This window comes from Cetorhinus maximus, chromosome 15 (genome assembly GCF_964194155.1).
Source record: "Cetorhinus maximus chromosome 15, sCetMax3.hap1.1, whole genome shotgun sequence".
In the NCBI taxonomy this organism is placed as follows: domain Eukaryota; kingdom Metazoa; phylum Chordata; class Chondrichthyes; order Lamniformes; family Cetorhinidae; genus Cetorhinus; species Cetorhinus maximus.
The window spans coordinates 80,054,067-80,072,677 of record NC_135893.1 but is presented as its reverse complement, the minus strand read 5'-3'; the positions used below and the strand labels follow the sequence as shown (position 1 = coordinate 80,072,677).

Below are 18,611 nucleotides of genomic sequence, written 5' to 3'. Positions count from 1 at the left end.
CTGAGATGAGGAGAAATTTCTTCACTCAGAGTGGTGAACCTGTAGAATTCTCTACCACAGAAAACTGTGGAGGCCAAGTTACAGAATATATTTAAGAAGGAAATAGTTAGATTTCTAGGCTCTAAAGGCATCAAAGGGAGAGAGCGGGATTATGGCCCTGAGATAGAGAATCAGCCATGATCATATTGAATGGCGGAGCAGACTCAAAGGGCCGAATGTCCTACACCTGCTCCTATTTTCTATGTTTCTAAGTTTCTAAATTAATATTTACCCTGCTGTCTCTTCCTGTCGGAATATCCAAGATCAATTCTTCCTTCTACTATATATTCCTTACTGTGGTAATTAAGGTTTTATGTAATGTGTAGTATACCTTTAAGAAGGATGTTATAAAGGAAGATCACATGATCTTATGTAACCAAGAAAGGAGTAGCACGGACTACCTCTGTAGTCAGTAGCTATTAGTATGGAGACAGGGTTTGAGTTGAAAGCACACAAGTGTAGCTGCTGAGTACCTTCGTAAATAAACAGAATGTATTCCACCTAAGAAGTGTCTGCTGATCAACTCTGTCTATTGTGCCAACTCGGCCATCCCACAAAAAGCATGCAACCAGGATCCGTAAGTCCCAACAAACTGGTGACTAGGATCCAACACTTACGAAAAAGGGAGATTTTGCAGTCTACTTCCAAAGCAAATTATTTTCCTTTCCAAAGTGATTGGAACCATGCTCCTAGGGTTACTTTTGTCCATTCCAGCCATGTTCCTGCCAGCATCAACATATTCTGAATAATTCAGAAAAAATATTGTCTTTCGACAAACGACCCGGTCAAGTGGTACCAAAAGACCCACTACACCTTGGTTTTAAAATGAGAATCCCAGATGAATTATTAGGAGTGAAATAACCCTGATAAATCTAGCATCAAACCTGCAATATTTTAGTGTGTATCTGGTTAACATGTTTAATTTTGTTTTTAAAAAGGAAGTGAAGTTGGAGCTTATTTTCTAGCTGTTAAGTTAAAACTTATTGGTAATGTTGTTCCTTATGTGCTTTTCATTTCCAGATTTGGTACAAGTGCAAACACTTATAATATATACTGAAGGATGTTGTTTTGCATGGCATTTAGTTTCAGTTTCAACTATTTTGGTCAGCCTCCAGAGATTCCATAATCATCCACCTGCTCCTTATTAAGTAAATCACTTTGTTTACCTATGTTGAAATTTCTCCTGCCTTCCAACGTTTCTCCCAATTTATTGCAATAGTACCTAGATCCTAGGAAATAAATCCCACTGCTTCCCCCGGAATATTCCCCACAGTGGAGATACCTTGTGGGAGTATTATCTCAATGCCACAGGATGTGATCCTCATAAGCAAACAAGGCAGCATTGATAATGGTGGCAGCATCATATTATTAAGGTTTTTAAAAACAATGTTACTTCGTTAACATTTCTTTTTTAAGTGCACTTGGTAAAAATATTGATTCCTTTTAGTGTACTCTGTGGTTACGGCTTTAAAGACTGACCAGGGTTAGAGTCTGTGCTTTGGGGATGATTGGCATTTCCAACACAAATTGCACCAAAAGTTACATTCCTTTTGTAAAATGTTTGCTCCCCCCACCTGAGTTTCTTCATTTGCGAAACTTGCAAAGTGCATCCAGGAGGGCTTCCTGAGACAATATGTAGATAGTCCAACTAGGGAAGGGGCAATACTGGACCCGGTATTAGGGAATGAACCCGGCCAGGTGGTCGAAGTTTCAGTAGGAGAGCGTTTCGGGAAAAGTGACCATAATTCAGTAAGTTTCAAGGTACTGGTGGATAAGGATAACAGGAGTCCTCGGGTTAAGGTGCTTAATTGGGGGAAGGCTAATTATAACAATATTAGGCAGGAACTGAGGAATCTAGACTGGAGGCGGATGTTTGAGGGCAAATCAACAACTGACATGTGGGGGGCTTTCAAACGTCAGTTGATAAGAATTCAGGACCGGCATGTTCCTGCTAGGATGAAGGATAAGCATGGCAAGTTTCAGGAACCTTGGATAACGAAGGATATTGTGAGATTAGTCAATAAGAAAAGGGAAGCATTCGTAAGGGCTAGAAGGCTGGGAACAGATGAAGCCCGTGGAGACTATAAAGAAATTAGGAAGAAACTTAAGCAAGGAGTCAGGAGGGCTAAAAGGGGTCATGAAAAGTCACTGGCAACCAGGATTAAGGAAAATCCCAAGGCCTTTTATACATATGTAAAAAGCAAGAGGGTAGCCAGGGAAAGGGTAGGCCCACTCAGGGACAGAGGTGGGAATCTGTGTGTGGAGCCAGAAGAAATGGGAGAGATACTAAATGAGTACTTCTCATCAGTATTCACCAAAGAGAAGGACTTAGCGGTCGATTTGTCTAGGGAAGAGTGTGTAGATAGCCTGGATCATGTTGAGACCAAAAAAGGAGGTGTTAGGCGTCTTGAAGAATATTAAGGTGGATAAGTCCCCAGGGCCAGATGGGATCTACCCCAGAGTACTGAGGGAGGCAAGGGAGGAGATTGCTGGGGCCTTGACAGAAATCTTTGTATCCTCACTGGCTATGGGTGAGGTCCTAGAGGACTGGAGAATGACCAATGTTGTTCCATTGTTTAAGAAGGGTAGCAGGGATAATCCAGGAAATTACAGGCCGGTGAGCCTTACGTCAGTGGTAGGGAAATTATTGGAGAAGATTCTTCGTGACAGAATTTACTACCATTTGGAAGCAAATGGGTGTATTAGTGAGAGGCAGCATGGTTTTGTGAAGGGGAGGTCGTGTCTCACTAACTTGATTGAGTTTTTCAAGGAAGTGACAAAGATGATCGACGATGGAAGGGCAGTGGATGTTATATACATGGATTTCAGTAAGGCCTTTGACAAGGTCCCTCAAGGCAGACTGGTACAGAAGGTAAAGTCGCACGGGATCAGAGGTGAGCTGGCAAGATGGATACAGAATTGGCTTGGTCATAGAAGACAGAGGGTAGCAGTGGAAGGGTGCTTTTCTGAATGGAGAGCTGTGACTAGTGGAGTTCTGCAGGGATCAGTGCTGGGACCTTTGCTGTTTGTGGTATACATAAATGATTTGGAGGAAAATGTAACTGGGCTAATTAGTAAGTTTGCAGACGACACGAAGGTTGGAGGAGTTGCAGAAAATGAAGAGGATTGTCAAAGGATACAACGGGATATAGATCGGTTGGAGACTTGGGCAGAGAAATGGCAGATGGAGTTTAATCCGGACAAATGCGAGGTAATGCATTTTGGAAGGTCTAATACAGGCAGGAATTATACAGTAAATGGCAGAACCCTTAAGTGCATCGACAGGCAGAGGGATCTGGGTGTACAGGTCCACAGGTCACTGAAAGTGGCAATGCAGGTGGATAAGGTAGTCAGGAAGGCATATGGCATGCTTGCCTTCATTGGCAGGGGTATTGAGTATAAAAACTGGGAAGTCATGCTGCAGCTGTATAGAACCTTGGTTAGGCCACATTATAATGGAATATTGCGTGCAATTCTGGTCGCCACATTACCAGAAGGATATGGAGGCGTTGGAGAGAGTGCAGAGGAGGTTTACCAGGATGCTGCCTGGTCTGGAGGTTATTAGCTATGAGGAGAGGTTGGAGAAACTCAGATTGTTTTCACTAGAGCGATGGAGATTGAGGGGCGACTTGATAGAAGTTTACAAAATTATGAGTGGCATGGACAGAGTAGATAGTCAGAAGCTTTTTCCCAGGGTGGAAGAGTCACTTACTAGGGGACATAGATTTAAGGTGAGAGGAGAAAACTATAAAGGTGATGTGCGGGGCAAGTTTTTTACGCAGAGGGTAGTGAGTGTCTGGAATTCGCTGCCAGAGGAGGTGATGGAAGCAGGTACGATAGTGATGTTTAAAAGGCAGCTTGACAAATACATGAATAGGATGGGAATAGAGGGATATGGACCCCGGAAGTGCAAAATGTTTTAGTTGACGGGCAATATGATCGGCGCAGGCTTGGAGGGCCGAAGGGCCTGTTCCTGTGCTGTACTTTTCTTTGTTCTTTGCAATGAAACAGTGCAATTGTGCACTGTTTTAAAGTGTATTTTTTTAAAGTTATTTTGCTTTGAAATATATTTTGATACTTGAGTGGTAACCTGATAAAGTTTGACTCATACAGTTGAAAATTGGTTTATCACAAAAACAAGTATTTTTAATGATAGTGTTAATTCAGAACCTGTAAGTAACCCCAATTTTAAATCCATGAACATGTAAAAGTCACACAAAACTATTTTCTAGTCAGTTCCTTAGCAAATACATTCATGACCTTTTAAACCGTGGGCGGGATTTTCCACACCCGCCCGCCGCTGGGATTTTCGGTTCCTGCCACAAGTCAATGGACTTCTGGCTGGGGCGCCGCCTCGCCCATGGTGGGTCCTGCCTGCAACAGGGCCGGAAAATCCTGGCCCATAACTTTTAGTGTCTTTCTGCCCAAAAGTTCCAACTTAATTTTAGAGCCTCCACGAAGGCCTGCAAACGAGCACAATTGGTGGAAAGTACCTACCAATGTGATTAGTTCACTCTGGGAGTGTGGCCAGTTGGGTGAGCAGGGCAAGATTCCATTATGACCTTTTACTGCAAAACATCAAGGAAGATGTGTGTTGTTCAGTTGGTCTCATGAAGAGGTTCTGAGTCTTGTATAGTGTAACAGTAAGTGTTGATTAACTACTTGTAACTATGTACACATATACAATATAAGGTCTAAGCTAGGAGTTGTCTCCGTGCTTACCTCTACACACATCTCTGTCCAGTACAAGACTGTCCTCTACACTCGGGTCATGTATTCCTTTACATCACACTGTGGTGGTACTGTACACAGTCCCACTTTAACCTTTTCTATGCTAGACCCTTATATTACACCTCCCCACAAGTCTTTATCCAATGTATTTGCAATGCATTCTTGTTTACCCAATATATTTATATTACTTCTACTACACCTTCTCCCCCCTCGAGTCTGTGTTTACAGGTTCAGGAGGCCTGGAGGCCTTATAATTCTTCCAGATTTTGTCTTGATGACATTTGGAGGAGTGGTAGACTCTGTTGTACTGGGTAAACCTTGTTGAATAGGAGGTTGCTTTGAATGTGTTCGTTCTGGCATTTGATTGGTTGATCTTAATTCACTTTTTCCGTTCTTTGGAGTTGAACTGCATCCATGTCTTACAGGGAAAACAAACTTGCAGCTCGTCTATAGTGCTCATTTTGCTTTTCTTCCTATTGTGTGGGTGTGACTCATCAATGGGCTCACCTTGCAGTTTAGCTTTCTGTGCCTCACTGAGGTGCGCTGCGGTCAGTTGATGGCTGCTTCTCTGTCCCAGCATTGTCTGGCTAATGGTTGTACTGGCCAGAGGTTGCAGCATCTGTTTCATGGGGTCTTAAGGTATCTTACCAACAGTAGTCGGAGCCAGAGGTTGAGGCTCTTCTTTCTGCTGGTTCATCTTGGGGCTGTCTTCCACTTGAGGCATTGTGGAATCCATCTGAGTGGTTGGCTGGTCTGATCAATAAGGATCCTTATACTACAGAAACCTATTTTGCACATCTCCTCGCTTGCCTCCAAGAAACTTGATTTCATCTTTTTTAGGAACATAGGAACAGGAGAAGGCCATTGAGCCTGCTCTGCCATTCAATTCGATCATGGCTGATTGAACACTTCAACACCTTTTACCTACACTATCCCCATAACCCTTTGTTAATCAGAAATCTATCAATCTCTACCTTAAACATACTCAATGGCTGAGCTTCCATGGCCAAGCAATCCATTTCTATCAAAAGCTATTGATTTTCCATAAAATCACCTCTTCTAGAACCTCTCTTGCACCCCTGGATGCAATACAAGAAAAAGATGTACATCTGATAGGTAATAACCGCCTCACCTCTAACCTCTGCCCTTTCCCTTGTTCTATTCCTTGTCTTTTTCATTTTATTATCAACCTTAATCAAAGAATCATACAATGATTACAGCACAGAAGGATGTCATCCAGTCTGTTGCGTCCACGTTGGCTCTCTGCAAGAGCAACTCACCTCATTTCACTCCCTCACCTTTTCCTTGTAACCCTGCAAATTTCTTCTCTTCAGGTAATTATCCAATTCCCTTTTGAAAGCCATGATTGAAACTGCCTCCACCACACTCTCAAGCTGTAAATTCCAGATTCTAGCCACTCACTGCATGAAAAAGATTTTCCTCGAGTTGCCTTTACTTCTTTTGCCAAACACCTTAAATTAGTTTGTTTTGGGTCTCAATCCTTCTTTCACAGTTTCTATCTATCTATTCTGTCCAGGCTCTTTGTGATTTTGAACACTTCTTCTGCTTCTGCTTCAGTAGTTTCTGCATCACAGGCTAATATCCATAAGCTGCCAGCATGACCTGCCGAATTGGTAGCCCTGATAATGAAAATGTATAAATGGAAATAATCTAAAGATGAGTCTTGAGTTAAAGTGACAGGGCTGTGACTATTTCCTTTGTCAGCTTGTTCTTGGGGTTGTCCTTGGGAAGAAAGATTGTTACTATACTGTCTTGGAAACAAATGGTATTTGCAGTTGTATGGATGACTACCTCATATTTTGTCATTGCTGGAGGGCACCAGGTACCTGTTTCTGTCAATTCCCACCAGCTCGTTCCATCTTTTATAGAACACGGTCAATCTATTATTCTCCCTCCTTTGCTATAGTGATTCCCACTCCAAATCTTTGTTCAAGGGTGTGACACTGGTGTATTTCCCATACTAATTAATGCAACACATCTTTGGATCACTTCACGCTCATTTATATCTCTTGTTGCATAAGGATCCCACATGCAACTTGCACATTCCAGGATTGGATGAGTAAATATTTGGTGAGCTATAACTCTGATATTTTTGTTGCAACACCTAAGATTCCTCCTCAGAAATCCAAGAACCCACTTTGCTTTGGATGTTATCGGCTGAATGTGGAATCCTTATTGAAGATTGTTTTTAATTTGAACCTGCAGGTATGGTTGTGTATTTACCTGTTGGGGAACTTAATCACAAACATAAAGCCATCTGGTAGATCCTTTTTGTTGATAATGCACATGATATAGCATTTTTTGGCATTCAATGCCGCCTCCCATTGGCCCTGCTATTTTTGCAATTCCAGAAGATCATCTTCCAGTGAATTGATATGATCTTAAGCTTTCCCTGATGTGTAAACCACCCAGTCACCTGCAAATAGTCGCACCCTGTTTTTTAACTTGTTAGGAAGCTTGTCCGGCCCCCTCCCACAACTCTTTCTCCGGTACATCGATGATTACTTCGGTGCTGCTTCATGCTCTCGTCGGGACCTGGAAAAATTTATTAATTTTGCTTCCAATCTCCACCCCTCCATCATCTTCACATGGTCCATCTCTGACACTTCTCTTCCCTTCCTTGACCTCTCTGTCTCAATTTCTGATGATAGACTGTCCACCAATATCCATTACAAGCCTACCGACTCCCACAGCTACCTCGACTACAGCTCCTCACACCCCGCTTCTTGTAAAGACTCCATCCCATTCTCTCAGTTCCTTCGCCTCCGTCGCATCTGTTCTGATGACGCTACCTTCAAAAACAGCTCCTCTGACATGTCCTCCTTCTTCCTTAACCGAGGTTTTCCATCCACGGTCGTTGACAGGGCCCTCAACCGTGTCCGGCCCATATCCCGCGCATCCTCCCTCACGCCTTCTCCTCCTTCCCAGAAACATGATAGGGTCCCCCTTGTCCTCACTTATCACCCCACCAGCCTCCGCATTCAAAGGATCATCCTCCGCCATTTCCGCCAACTCCAGCATGATGCCACCACCAAACACATCTTCCCTTCACCCCCCCTGACGGCATCCGGGACACCCTGGTCCACTCCTCCATCACCCCCTACTCCTCAACCCCCACTTATGGCACCTCCCCATGCCCACGCAGAAGATGCAACACCTGCCCCTTCACTTCCTCTCTCCTCACCGTCCAAGGGCCCAAACACTCCTTTCAAGTGAAGCAGCATTTCACTTGCATTTCCCCTAACTTAGTCCACTGCATTCGTTGCTCCCAATGCGGTCTCCTCTACATTGGAGAGACCAAACGCAAACTGGGCGACCGTTTTGCGGAACACCTGCGGTCTGTCTGCAAGAAAGACCCAAACCTCCCTGTCGCTTGCCATTTTAACACTCCACCCTGTTCTCTTGCCCACATGTCTGTCCTTGGCTTGCTGCATTGTTCCAGTGAAGCCCAACGCAAACTGGAGGAACAGCACCTCATCTTCCGACTAGGCACTTTACAGCCTTCCGGGCTGAATATTGAATTCAACAACTTTAGATCTTAAACTCCCCCTCCCCCCATCCCCACCCCGTTTCTCCCCCCCTCCCCTTTTTTTTCCAATAATTTATATAGATTCTTCTTTCCCCACCTATTTCCATTATTTTTAAATCTAAAACTAAAACCTTGTTAGTCTTTCCACCCCACCCCCACTAGAGCTGTACTTTGAATATCCTGTCTTCCATTCTTAATTAGCACTTTTCTTAGACAAATATCACCACCTTCAACACCTCTTTGACCCTTTTGTCTGTGACATATTTTGATTATCTGCTCATCTCCACAATCACCACACCCTCAACGTCTCTCTCCCCCCCACCCCCCCAAACCAGTTTATATTTCTCCCTTCTCCTAACTATGCTTCAGTTCTGCCGAAGGGCCATGAAGGCTCGAAACATTAACTGATTTCTTCTCCGCCGATGCTGCCAGACTTGCTGAGTTTTTCCAGGTAATTCTGTTTTTGTTTAGGAAGCTTGTTTATGTATGTCAAGAAGAGTAAAGGTCTCAACACTGTTACAAGTAAAAAACGGGGTGTTTGTTCCAATTTAGCTGTGCACTGCCTAATACTGGAACCCAAATTGCCCTTTTAAACTGTTAGAACTCGACAGAGGTATAACCATCAGGCAAAGACTCAGACACCACACCAGTAAATAGTATTGAAGTTTATTGATTATAAGCAAGTTTTAGAAACTTATCAACTAACTAACAGAGGCAGAATAAAGTATACTTACCAATGAAACTCTACCAACTCCACACCTTAAAATGGGTGATCAATCCAAGAGAAGTGGACAACAGCTTGAACTCCTCACGCCAACAGAGAAACAGTCAGTGCCTCGGAGAAGCACTACACCTTCCTGGGATTTCTACTGGCAGGGAATCCATCACTGAATCAGTCCCAGTATTAACCACTCATCTGCCCTGAAGTTTATTGGAAACGACCTTTGCACTGATACAATATTCAACTATCCCCGAAGATCTGAACCAGTTCTTCCACACTTGTTGTACACACAGATGGTTCCCACAACCCCTATTTTTATACTCAAAAGATACTGTAAGCCCACCTTAGCCAAGTTGTTGGAAATGGATAATTGGTCTATAATTTGTCAATGTGATAAGAGTTAACTCCATTGGTTCTAGCTAATTACGCACATTGTCTTAAACTTAGGACAATGCCTTCCTTTAAGCTATGTCTCTTATCTTGATGTCTTTACAGGAGCCCGATTCATTAAGACAGACTCAGCAATCAAGGGCAGTGTGTGTTCCGGATAGGGTAGGAGCCCAAGGCTTGTGTCATTTGTTCCCCAGCTGTTACAGCACTTTTATTTTCTCATAAGAAAAGCTAATGGAGAAGTACAGGAATAACATAAAGTGACTTCTACTTAACTACTGATTATTAATTACTTATCTTTCAGTTGTAACTTAATTGAGGTACACTATTTGGTCAATCATCTGTTGCTAGTCAGTGACTGCTTCATAACACTGTTTTGGGTTCGTTTGTTGGAAAAGGTTAACAACAAAATGGTTTTTTATCCTTGTTAGCACAAAATGGTGTTTAACCTTGTTAGCTTATTACAATGAATATTACTTAAATTAACCTGAAAATGGTTGGGTTACACTAAAACCTATTACCCAGACTTACTTACAACACAGTTCCATGGGGCATTCCAAAGAGAGCATCTCTAGGAGAGGGTGATTCCCCATTACATACCACTCTTTGTCTTCTGTTGGTAAGGAAGTGCCGGATCCAATTTAGTAATGTCCCCCGATTCCATAGTAATGAACTTTGGACAAGAGCTCTTCATGAAGAACTTTGTCAAAAGCTTTTGAGAAATCTAGTATTGTCATGTGAGTGCTTTAATCTCTTTTGAGACTTGAAGTTAGATCATCGGCAGTCTGTAAAAGCTATGTTTTGGTAGATCTTTTCAACCAAAAACCATGCTGACTATCTACCAGGATGCTGTGAGCTTCAAAGTGCTTTGTGACATGACAATGAACAATATGTTCACGCATATCTCCTCTTCATCTTCTCTTCTCCAAGGAGAATAGTCCCAGTTTCTCCAATCTATTCATATAACTGAAACCCCTCATTTCCCTGGAACCATTCTTGTGAATCTTTTCTGGTACCCTTTCTAATGCCTTCACATCCTTCCTAAAGTGTGGTGCCCAGAACTGGACACAATTCAACAGTTGAGGCTGAACCTGTGTTTTATATGGGTTTATCATAACTTATTTACTGTTGTACCCTACACCCTTATTTATAAAGCCCAGGATTCAATATGCTTTCTAAACCTGCCCTGTCACTTTCAACGATAGCCACTATGGTGTCTTTATCTCTATTTTCTTCTGGGCTTCTTTTAACAATGACTACAAACAACCCAAGGCATTTCACAGGGTACGGGAGAAATAATAAATGTCTAAGCAAGTCATATATTGGAGGGTTGTCCAGAAGCTTGGTGTAAAAGGGATGTTTTAAGGAGGGCCTGAAAATGGGAGTAGGAGGTGGACATGTAATCATGAGGGAATTCCACTTTGTGATGCCTGAAGCAAAGAGAGCATGCATAAGAGGCAGGAATCAGAAGAGGGAATTCTGGAAGGAGGGTTGAGGGACTGGAGGAGGTTACAGAAATGAAGGACTATGAAGAGTTTTAAATGTGAAAAATGAGAGCCAAATTTGGGAGGAAACACATGTGAGTCAGCAAGGACAGGTGTGTTGGATGAGCTAAATATGCAGGATAGGATGCAGGTAGCTGAATTTTGCATGTAGTTACACATGGTGTCAGTAGAGAGATTGGGCGGGAGAACACTGGAATAGTATTATGTCGAGGTTCAAAGGTATAGATGAGGGTTTCAGCATCAGATGAGCGGAGGTCAGGGATGAGGGAGACGATGTTACACAAGTCGTTTTAATGTTGGAGTTGCAAACAATCTCAGTCAGTCTGAGACAATGGTCGGGAGGGGAAATTGAAGCTGATGGTGGGGGCACAGAGTTTGTGACCGGGATCAAAGACATTGGCTTCAGTCTTCCCAATGTTTAGCTGGAGGAAATTGTGGCTCAACCATAATCGAAGTTGGACAAAAAGGCTAACAGTGCAAAGACAGTGAAGGGATCAAGACAGGTGGTGGAGTACTGGAACGCATGTGTACAAATGAAAGCTGACCCTTTGTTTGTGAATAAATTTGTCAAGGAACAGCATGTTTATAAAAAGAGGTGGATCAATGATGGAGGCTAGAGAATCTCCTGAGATGACAATGAGGGCAGGGGGGTGGGGTTGGAGTAGTGGCATAGCAAGACAGCTATAATAAAGATACTCTGGTGACAATTGGAGAGGTAAGAATGAAACCAAGTGAGGCAGTCAGACTGAGTTGGACAAAGGAAGGGAAAATTTTCAAGAGGATGATGTGGTCAGTTGTGCCAAAGACTCCATTTCTTATGGCTGATTCTGTACTATGGGAAATGCAGAAACTTAATTGGAGCGATTCAGTCAGGGAGATGCAATAGAGATAAGCAAGGATCTGAGAGGTGCCAACTCATTTAAGGACGTGAAGATGAAGGGAAGATTAGAGATAGGCAGTACTTTGCAAGGACAGAATGATCGTGATGGGGATGTTTGAGAAGGTTGGTTTAAAAAGGGAGCAGGACAAAGGCTGAGGTGAAGGAATTATTTTCAATGTCAGTTAACATTGGGGCCAGCTTGGCTAAAACCTAATCACTACCTAGTTTTACTCAGTCCATTTTTCAACACTGAAGATATCCTGCATTATGGCTATGCCCTTTAACCAGGTTTCTCAATAAAAATAATAGTGTATCTGTATTTATCTCAGAATTTACACTGTATACAACAATAAAACTTTATTTCTGAGAATAGAAAAAGAAAAATGAACGAGTTTATGTAATGCTTTCATGTCCTCAGGACATCTGAAAGCTCTTCACAGCCAATGAATTGATTTTGTAGTGTAATCACCGTAGGCAAGAGTCTGACAACTCACATACTTAAAATTCAGATATTACCCAAAAGGGAAAGGAAGTCCTGGGAAATATTTTTAGCTGAATGCACTTCCCTTCTAAGTAAAGAAAATAAAGCTTATCAGAAACTTCTTTGGCCTTTTTAATAAAAAGGCTAATTTTCTTGCTGACAAGCAACCTGTTAGGCTTCTTCACTGGTGTCATTTGCAGGAATGCCCAGGCGAGTCCCAAAGTGCATTCCTAACCAATGTGCTGGCCTCCCAGTATTGGTAATTCGGGAGCATTTCTCAGACTGGTTTGAAGTTCATAAAATAATGAGAAGAATTATTTATAATATATCCAGAAAGAACTCACCTGGTTTTCTATTCTATTGATTTCAATCTAAAAGAAAATCAAGTGAGCTATAAAACAGGTTTGCTATCATCTGTTTACCACCTGGTGCTAAAAATTATAATTAACTCTTTGTGCTTGAATTAACTTTCATCTCCTTTATTTTGTTCAGTTTATTCAATAACTTCTGAGCCCTCTCCTCAGATTCCCCTGTCCTTCCCAGTTTGGTATCAACTGCAAATCTGACCACTTCCATTGAGCATCTGAATCTAAATCACTTATGTGAATTAGAAACAGTGGCTGTCACAACATCAAGTTGAGGCACAAATTCAGTACTTCCACCCACACTGGCATAACTTCTGAATATTTGTTGCTTTCTATTAAACAGCCAATTTCTTATCCTGAAACTCCACAGATTTGACCTTAACTAATAACACCACTCGACTCTACTTCAGCCTCAGCTCACCTGCTGCTGAAACCCTCATTCATGCCTTTGTTACTTCTAGGTTTGATTATTCCGACATTCACCTAACCAGCCTCCCAACTTCCTACCTGCTGTAAAGTTGAGGTCATCCAACACTCTGCTGCCTGGGTCCTAACTCACACCAACTCATGTTCACCCATCACCCTCATACTTACCAGCTTATCTTGGCTCCTGGTTAAATAACACCTCTATTTTAAAATTCTCACCATAATTTCAAATCCCTCATAGCCTTGCCCCTCCCCATCTCTGTAATCTGCTCTACAACCTACATTCATCTGAGATATCTGAGCTTCTTCAAATCTGGCCTCTTGAGCCTCCTCAATTTTAACCGCTCCACCATTAGTGGCCATGTCTTCAGCCGCCAAGTTCGTGGGCTCTGGAATTCCTTCCTTAAATCTTTCCGCCCCTCTATCTCTCATTTCTGCCTAAAGATGCTCCTTAAAACCTAACCCTTTGACAAAGCTTTTGGTCATCTATCCTAATATCTCCTTAAGTGGCTCGGTGTCAAACTTTCTTTGATAACCCTCCTGTCAAGCACCTTGGGATATTTTCTTATGTTAAATGCAAGTTGTCATTGTTAGCAAAACTGTCAACTTTCAACTTTGCTGTATCCATAAAACACTTCAATGAAAAAAGTGAATTTGGGCGGGGTGGATAACAGGCAGTGGTCCACTACTGCCAGTTTCTCACATAGGCCAAAGTAGAAGGTCTTTATCAACTGTCTTTTGAAGCTTTTTATATATAGCTCACCTGGGTTATTATTTCTGGAGGTGGGTTGGGATTCCAAGTCTGTAAAGGCCCTCCTATCCTCCTCCCTGCTAGTTGACGTGGCCTGATTCCCCTAATAAAAGAATACTTTTTTTCAACAATAGCAGACATTTCTGGAAAATAGTTTTTTATATAGAAACAAAGAAGCCCTTTGGACAAAAAATATCGCCCTTGGACTTTGTGGCGTTCAGAATGATTGACCACAAGGGCGCCCACTTATTGTCAGCAATAGCTGAGTGACACTTACTGATGTAACCCGGCCGAGTCACCGAGAGGTAGAGGCGGGGCTGCCAGCTGCCGAGCGCTTTGGCAGGAGGTGCTGGAATATCCCGGGGTGAATCGGAAGGAGTCGCTGCGGAGCAGACAGGGAAAGCCGAGAGGTGTTGATCCAGTCCCGCTCTTACCATGACAATCCACACCACTCGAACTCACACAGCCAAAATACAGATGGCATGTCTGGCCAAGGTAAGGGTTTGCAGAACAGGCTATAATGGACTTGGGCTTAATTAAGAATAAAGGTACTTTCTGAGCAGTAGAGAGAGAGAGAGAACCGTTTGCAATAGGTTTATATTAATGCATCGGGAAATTCTTTATCCAGCAAGAGAATTAAAAAGATGTGGATGATTTTCATTTTATGTAACTACAATAAATCAGTAAAAGTTGTTTCAATGCAACAATCTGACCATTTAAGCGATGCAGTGAAAGGGGGGGGGGGGGGGGGGTGATTTGGTGATTTAAAATTAGAGATTAGATTCGCGCTAACAAAGAAACCCACGGAGAAAATGAGTTACTCTTAGATCGATGTGCACGACTCTGCCCGTAGAATTCACCCTATCCCACTGTGGATTGACCTGGAGCAGAGAACTGCTTGCGTAAGAAAACAAATTGATGTCGTGTAATATTCGCACGAGGGTAAAGCTGTATCAGATTTCGACTTTGCCATTTATAGATTAATTGTTCTTGTCTCTATGTTGTTATTTGCTATTACCTTGCAGATGGAGAAAGTGATAGTAACAATGCAAGACCCGGACATAGGCATTAAGATGAAATACCAAAAACTTCTCATTACTGCAATCCCCCACGCAGTGACTGGTAAGAACTTCTGCAAATATGGCATTAACTGTATAGGTTCATTAATGTGTACCAAGGCTCAACTATGATGGTCCTTAAATGTGGTTTGAATTATACCGCTCTCTTGAAGAATGAGAAACACAGCCATATCTCATAAGTACCTGGAACCGTTCCAAAATCTATACCCGCGTCCAGGTTCTTGGGGAGAATTCTCACCTCCACCACTTAAGGAAAGATTTGCATTTACATAGCGCCTTTCCAGACTGCCGGATGTCTCAAAGCGTTTCACAGCCAATGAAGTACTTTTGAATGTAATCACTGTTGTAATGTGGGAAACACGTCAGCCAATTCACACAGAGCAAACTCCCACAAATAGCAATGGGATAATGACCAGATAATTTGTATTTTGTGTTCTTGATTGAGGAATAAATATTGGCCAGGACACCAAGAATAACTTCCCTGTTCTTCTTTGAAATTGTGTCAAGGGACCTATTACATCCATTTAAGTAGAAAGATGAGGCCTTGAATTAATGTCACACCTGTAACAGCACCTCTGACAGTGCAGTGCTCCCTTAGTACTGGGTTGGAATGTCAGCCTTGAGCTTTGTACTCAAGACCTGGAGGGGAAGTTGAACCAAGAATCTTGTGATTCAGAGCCAAGAGTACTAGGATCTGAGCCATGGCTGGTAATTTGATAAAGTGGACCTCCTTCCCACGTTCACTTTCCTTAATTGTAGAACCTGTCTGATTTTCATTCCTTTAATTTCAGTGAGAATTAAAATCGGGCTGGTCCTATATTGGACTGCTGATTCGCTAGACCAGTTTAATGCCCAAACCATAAAGGCGAAATTACACCCTTATGTTTTATATGACAGACAAAATGACTTCTGCAGATTCTTATCAACTTATTTAATTTTATTTCATTCTATCAATATACTAAATTATGAATTACTGTTGGAGTTGACATAAACTATTTTTAAGCGAATGTTTGTGCTTATTAAAATGAGGAATGAAACACCTTATATTGTCAACATTAAGCTCTCCCAGGTCAGGTGCAGCACAGTTACCAGGCATTTTTATGCTACGAGTGTTGGTGCAAAGAAGCTTAGACGTCAAACTTGCTTTTCACTTGTGGGCAGAATTTCACAAGGTTCTGCACCAGGCTGGGCCATACATTCAGCCAATGGCTTTTCAAAGAATTGATGGTGTCTCATCTAAAATTTTCTACCTAATAATGCCTGCAGACAAAAGATGGCAAGCAGCACACCTACAATTTTCTGATAAGCCATCCGACGCACATGTAACCCCACCAGTGGCTCAGAGTCTCACAAACTCTGTCCTTGCAGAATAAATTGAGTGTTAAATTCGAACTGCAGGAACTCTCAAATGACAACCGAAAATGATGGAAATACTCAACAGGTCTGGCAGCATCTTTAGAGAGAGGAAATGAATTAACTTTTCAAGTCATTGATCTTTCATCAGGCACTCGCACTCTGCTTTGCTCCCAGTATCAGATTGGGTCCTAAGTTCACATTTTAGGTTGGATTCCAGTGCTACAGGAACACATGAGGGGTTATATTGAATAAACCCTGAAAACAGCCACAGGGATCGCAACACGTAATTAACCAATGACCGTAGATTGAAATGCAGGAAGGAGGCAAACTTAGTGGTGCCTGCACAGTTGCATTGTTTCTGCGTGTGACAGTGGTCCCTACGCTGATCATTGACTCCATGCTTTAACAGGGGCCCAATATCTTGAGTGCCTAGCACTACTTAAAGCTAGCCTACACCTCCTGAAGGGGAGGCACATTGAGGCTGCTGGTGCTATTGAGGTCATTCTGAATATTGCGCTGTGGAAGACTTAACACTGGTTGACCTTCAGAACATGCACCATGGTTTTCAGATGCTGCACTAGAAATTTTGGTTGAAGGGTTGGGAAGCAGAAGAGATATTATTATGTATCCTTACAGAGGCCCAGCAGACAATTGCTCAGAAGGCAGTGGCAAGCGATAGCAGTGGAGGTTAATGCCAGGACTGTAGTGCCAAGAAGCTGCATACATTGAAAGAAAAAGTTTAATGATCTCAAGTGAATTGTTAAGGTCAGGACTGTCAATGCCATACCCTAACAACTGCAGCACTAGTCTCATGCACTGCTCAATTAATTACACCCAGATCACTCACCTACCAACAATCTCTATCAATCAGGACTCAAATCTAACATTCATACAGCCCATTCTCACAGTCTTAGCACTGTTGCAAGCCACATCTCACAACTTGCACACACTGACAGTTATTTAACCATGGCAGCTACATCATCCAAATATCACAACTCCCATTGACACACTTCCCTCCTTGTTGCAGGAGAAGGTGGCAACAACAGGAGGCAGCAGGAATTAATGGGAGGGGGCAAAAGGCACACCTGCATGCTTTAACCCCCAAGGAGGAGACAATGCTGGCCATTATGGGAAGGGGCATTGCTGAGAGTCTTTCTTCCCCCTCCCCTCCATCCTCGTCCTGCTCTTTATGGCCTCTTCTTGTTCTCCCAGTCATGCTCAATGCCAAGAGAAAGGCCTGCTAGGACACCCATTTCTGGGACCAATTGACTTGTACTGATTTAAATCACCAAAAAAGTACTTCATTACCAGTTTGTACACTATTGAAACTTTAAATAAGTATGGAAAAGCAGCCAAAATGGATAGAATTGCAGCAACAGCCAGAAGAATAAATCCTGCAACCAACCTGCAAGTAGTTGATAACCCTTAAGTAGCACTGGTGGGGTGTCCTTCATGTCATTGAGTGTGTGATCAGCCATGCAAAGTTAAGTTTAGGCTGGAGTATGGAACTCTAAAGTAGCAGTATTGGCATTAAATCAGCATTGTGCTCAGATTAGCATCATAATCTACCTGCTCTGCATGCATTAGGTGTGCACATGCAAGCCCTTTTAACAAATATAGCATCCTGCTATATTTCCATCAGAGATAAGCATATGTGTAAGAGACGCCATTTTGGTAGTTTAAGAGCTCCCAAAGCAATACAAAGCTCAGTTTCACTCCCTGTAAATCCCAAATCTACGTTTCAGCCCAAAACTCTGAAGAACATTCCATATTGTAGCAACGTGACACTTTTCCTTTCACCACAACAGTCAGTGCCTTCTGTGCATGTGATTAGGTCGTCTTAAACTGTGACCCATGCCTGCTGGGAAAGGGATTGGAACTATCAAACCCATTTCACATAGGACATTTGCACCCACCAGACAGAGGAGATTTTCACTGGGCTGATTTCGGCCTCTGTAACCCAGAAAATTATTTAACAAAAAAATTACAGAAGCCCTCAAAAACTTAATATATGATTTTATGTGAATAGAAAACTATTACATCTGGCTGATAGCTTTACATATAGGTATAACTGGAGGAGAGCCATGTAACATTTGTGTGGAGTACAGTTGTACTGTACCGTTTAGAAGTGTTAAATGGATCCAAGCCAGACGGTGAAGTATGAAACTATATAACAGATCCTTTTCTTGATAGTTGGTTTATTCGCAGAACAAGCATTATATATAAATAAAAGCAAAATGCTGAAGATGCTAGAATTCTGAAATAAAAACAGAAAATGCTGGAAGAACTCAGCAGGTGTGGCAACATTTGTGGGAGAAGAACAGAGTTAACGTTTTT

General features: G+C 42.3%; 1 protein-coding gene across 1 annotated transcript in view; it reads left to right on the top strand.

Moving 5' to 3' along the window:
• The first annotated feature begins 14,274 nt into the window (after nt 1–14,274).
• rgs11 (regulator of G protein signaling 11) overlaps nt 14,275–18,611 on the top strand; it is a 149,901-nt gene continuing 145,564 nt past the window's right edge. Inside the window, exons 1-2 of the mRNA XM_078559289.1 lie at nt 14,275–14,334; nt 14,865–14,961. Of these exons, the coding sequence (XP_078415415.1) occupies nt 14,275–14,334; nt 14,865–14,961 (157 nt within the window). The remainder of the gene's footprint in view (nt 14,335–14,864; nt 14,962–18,611) is intronic.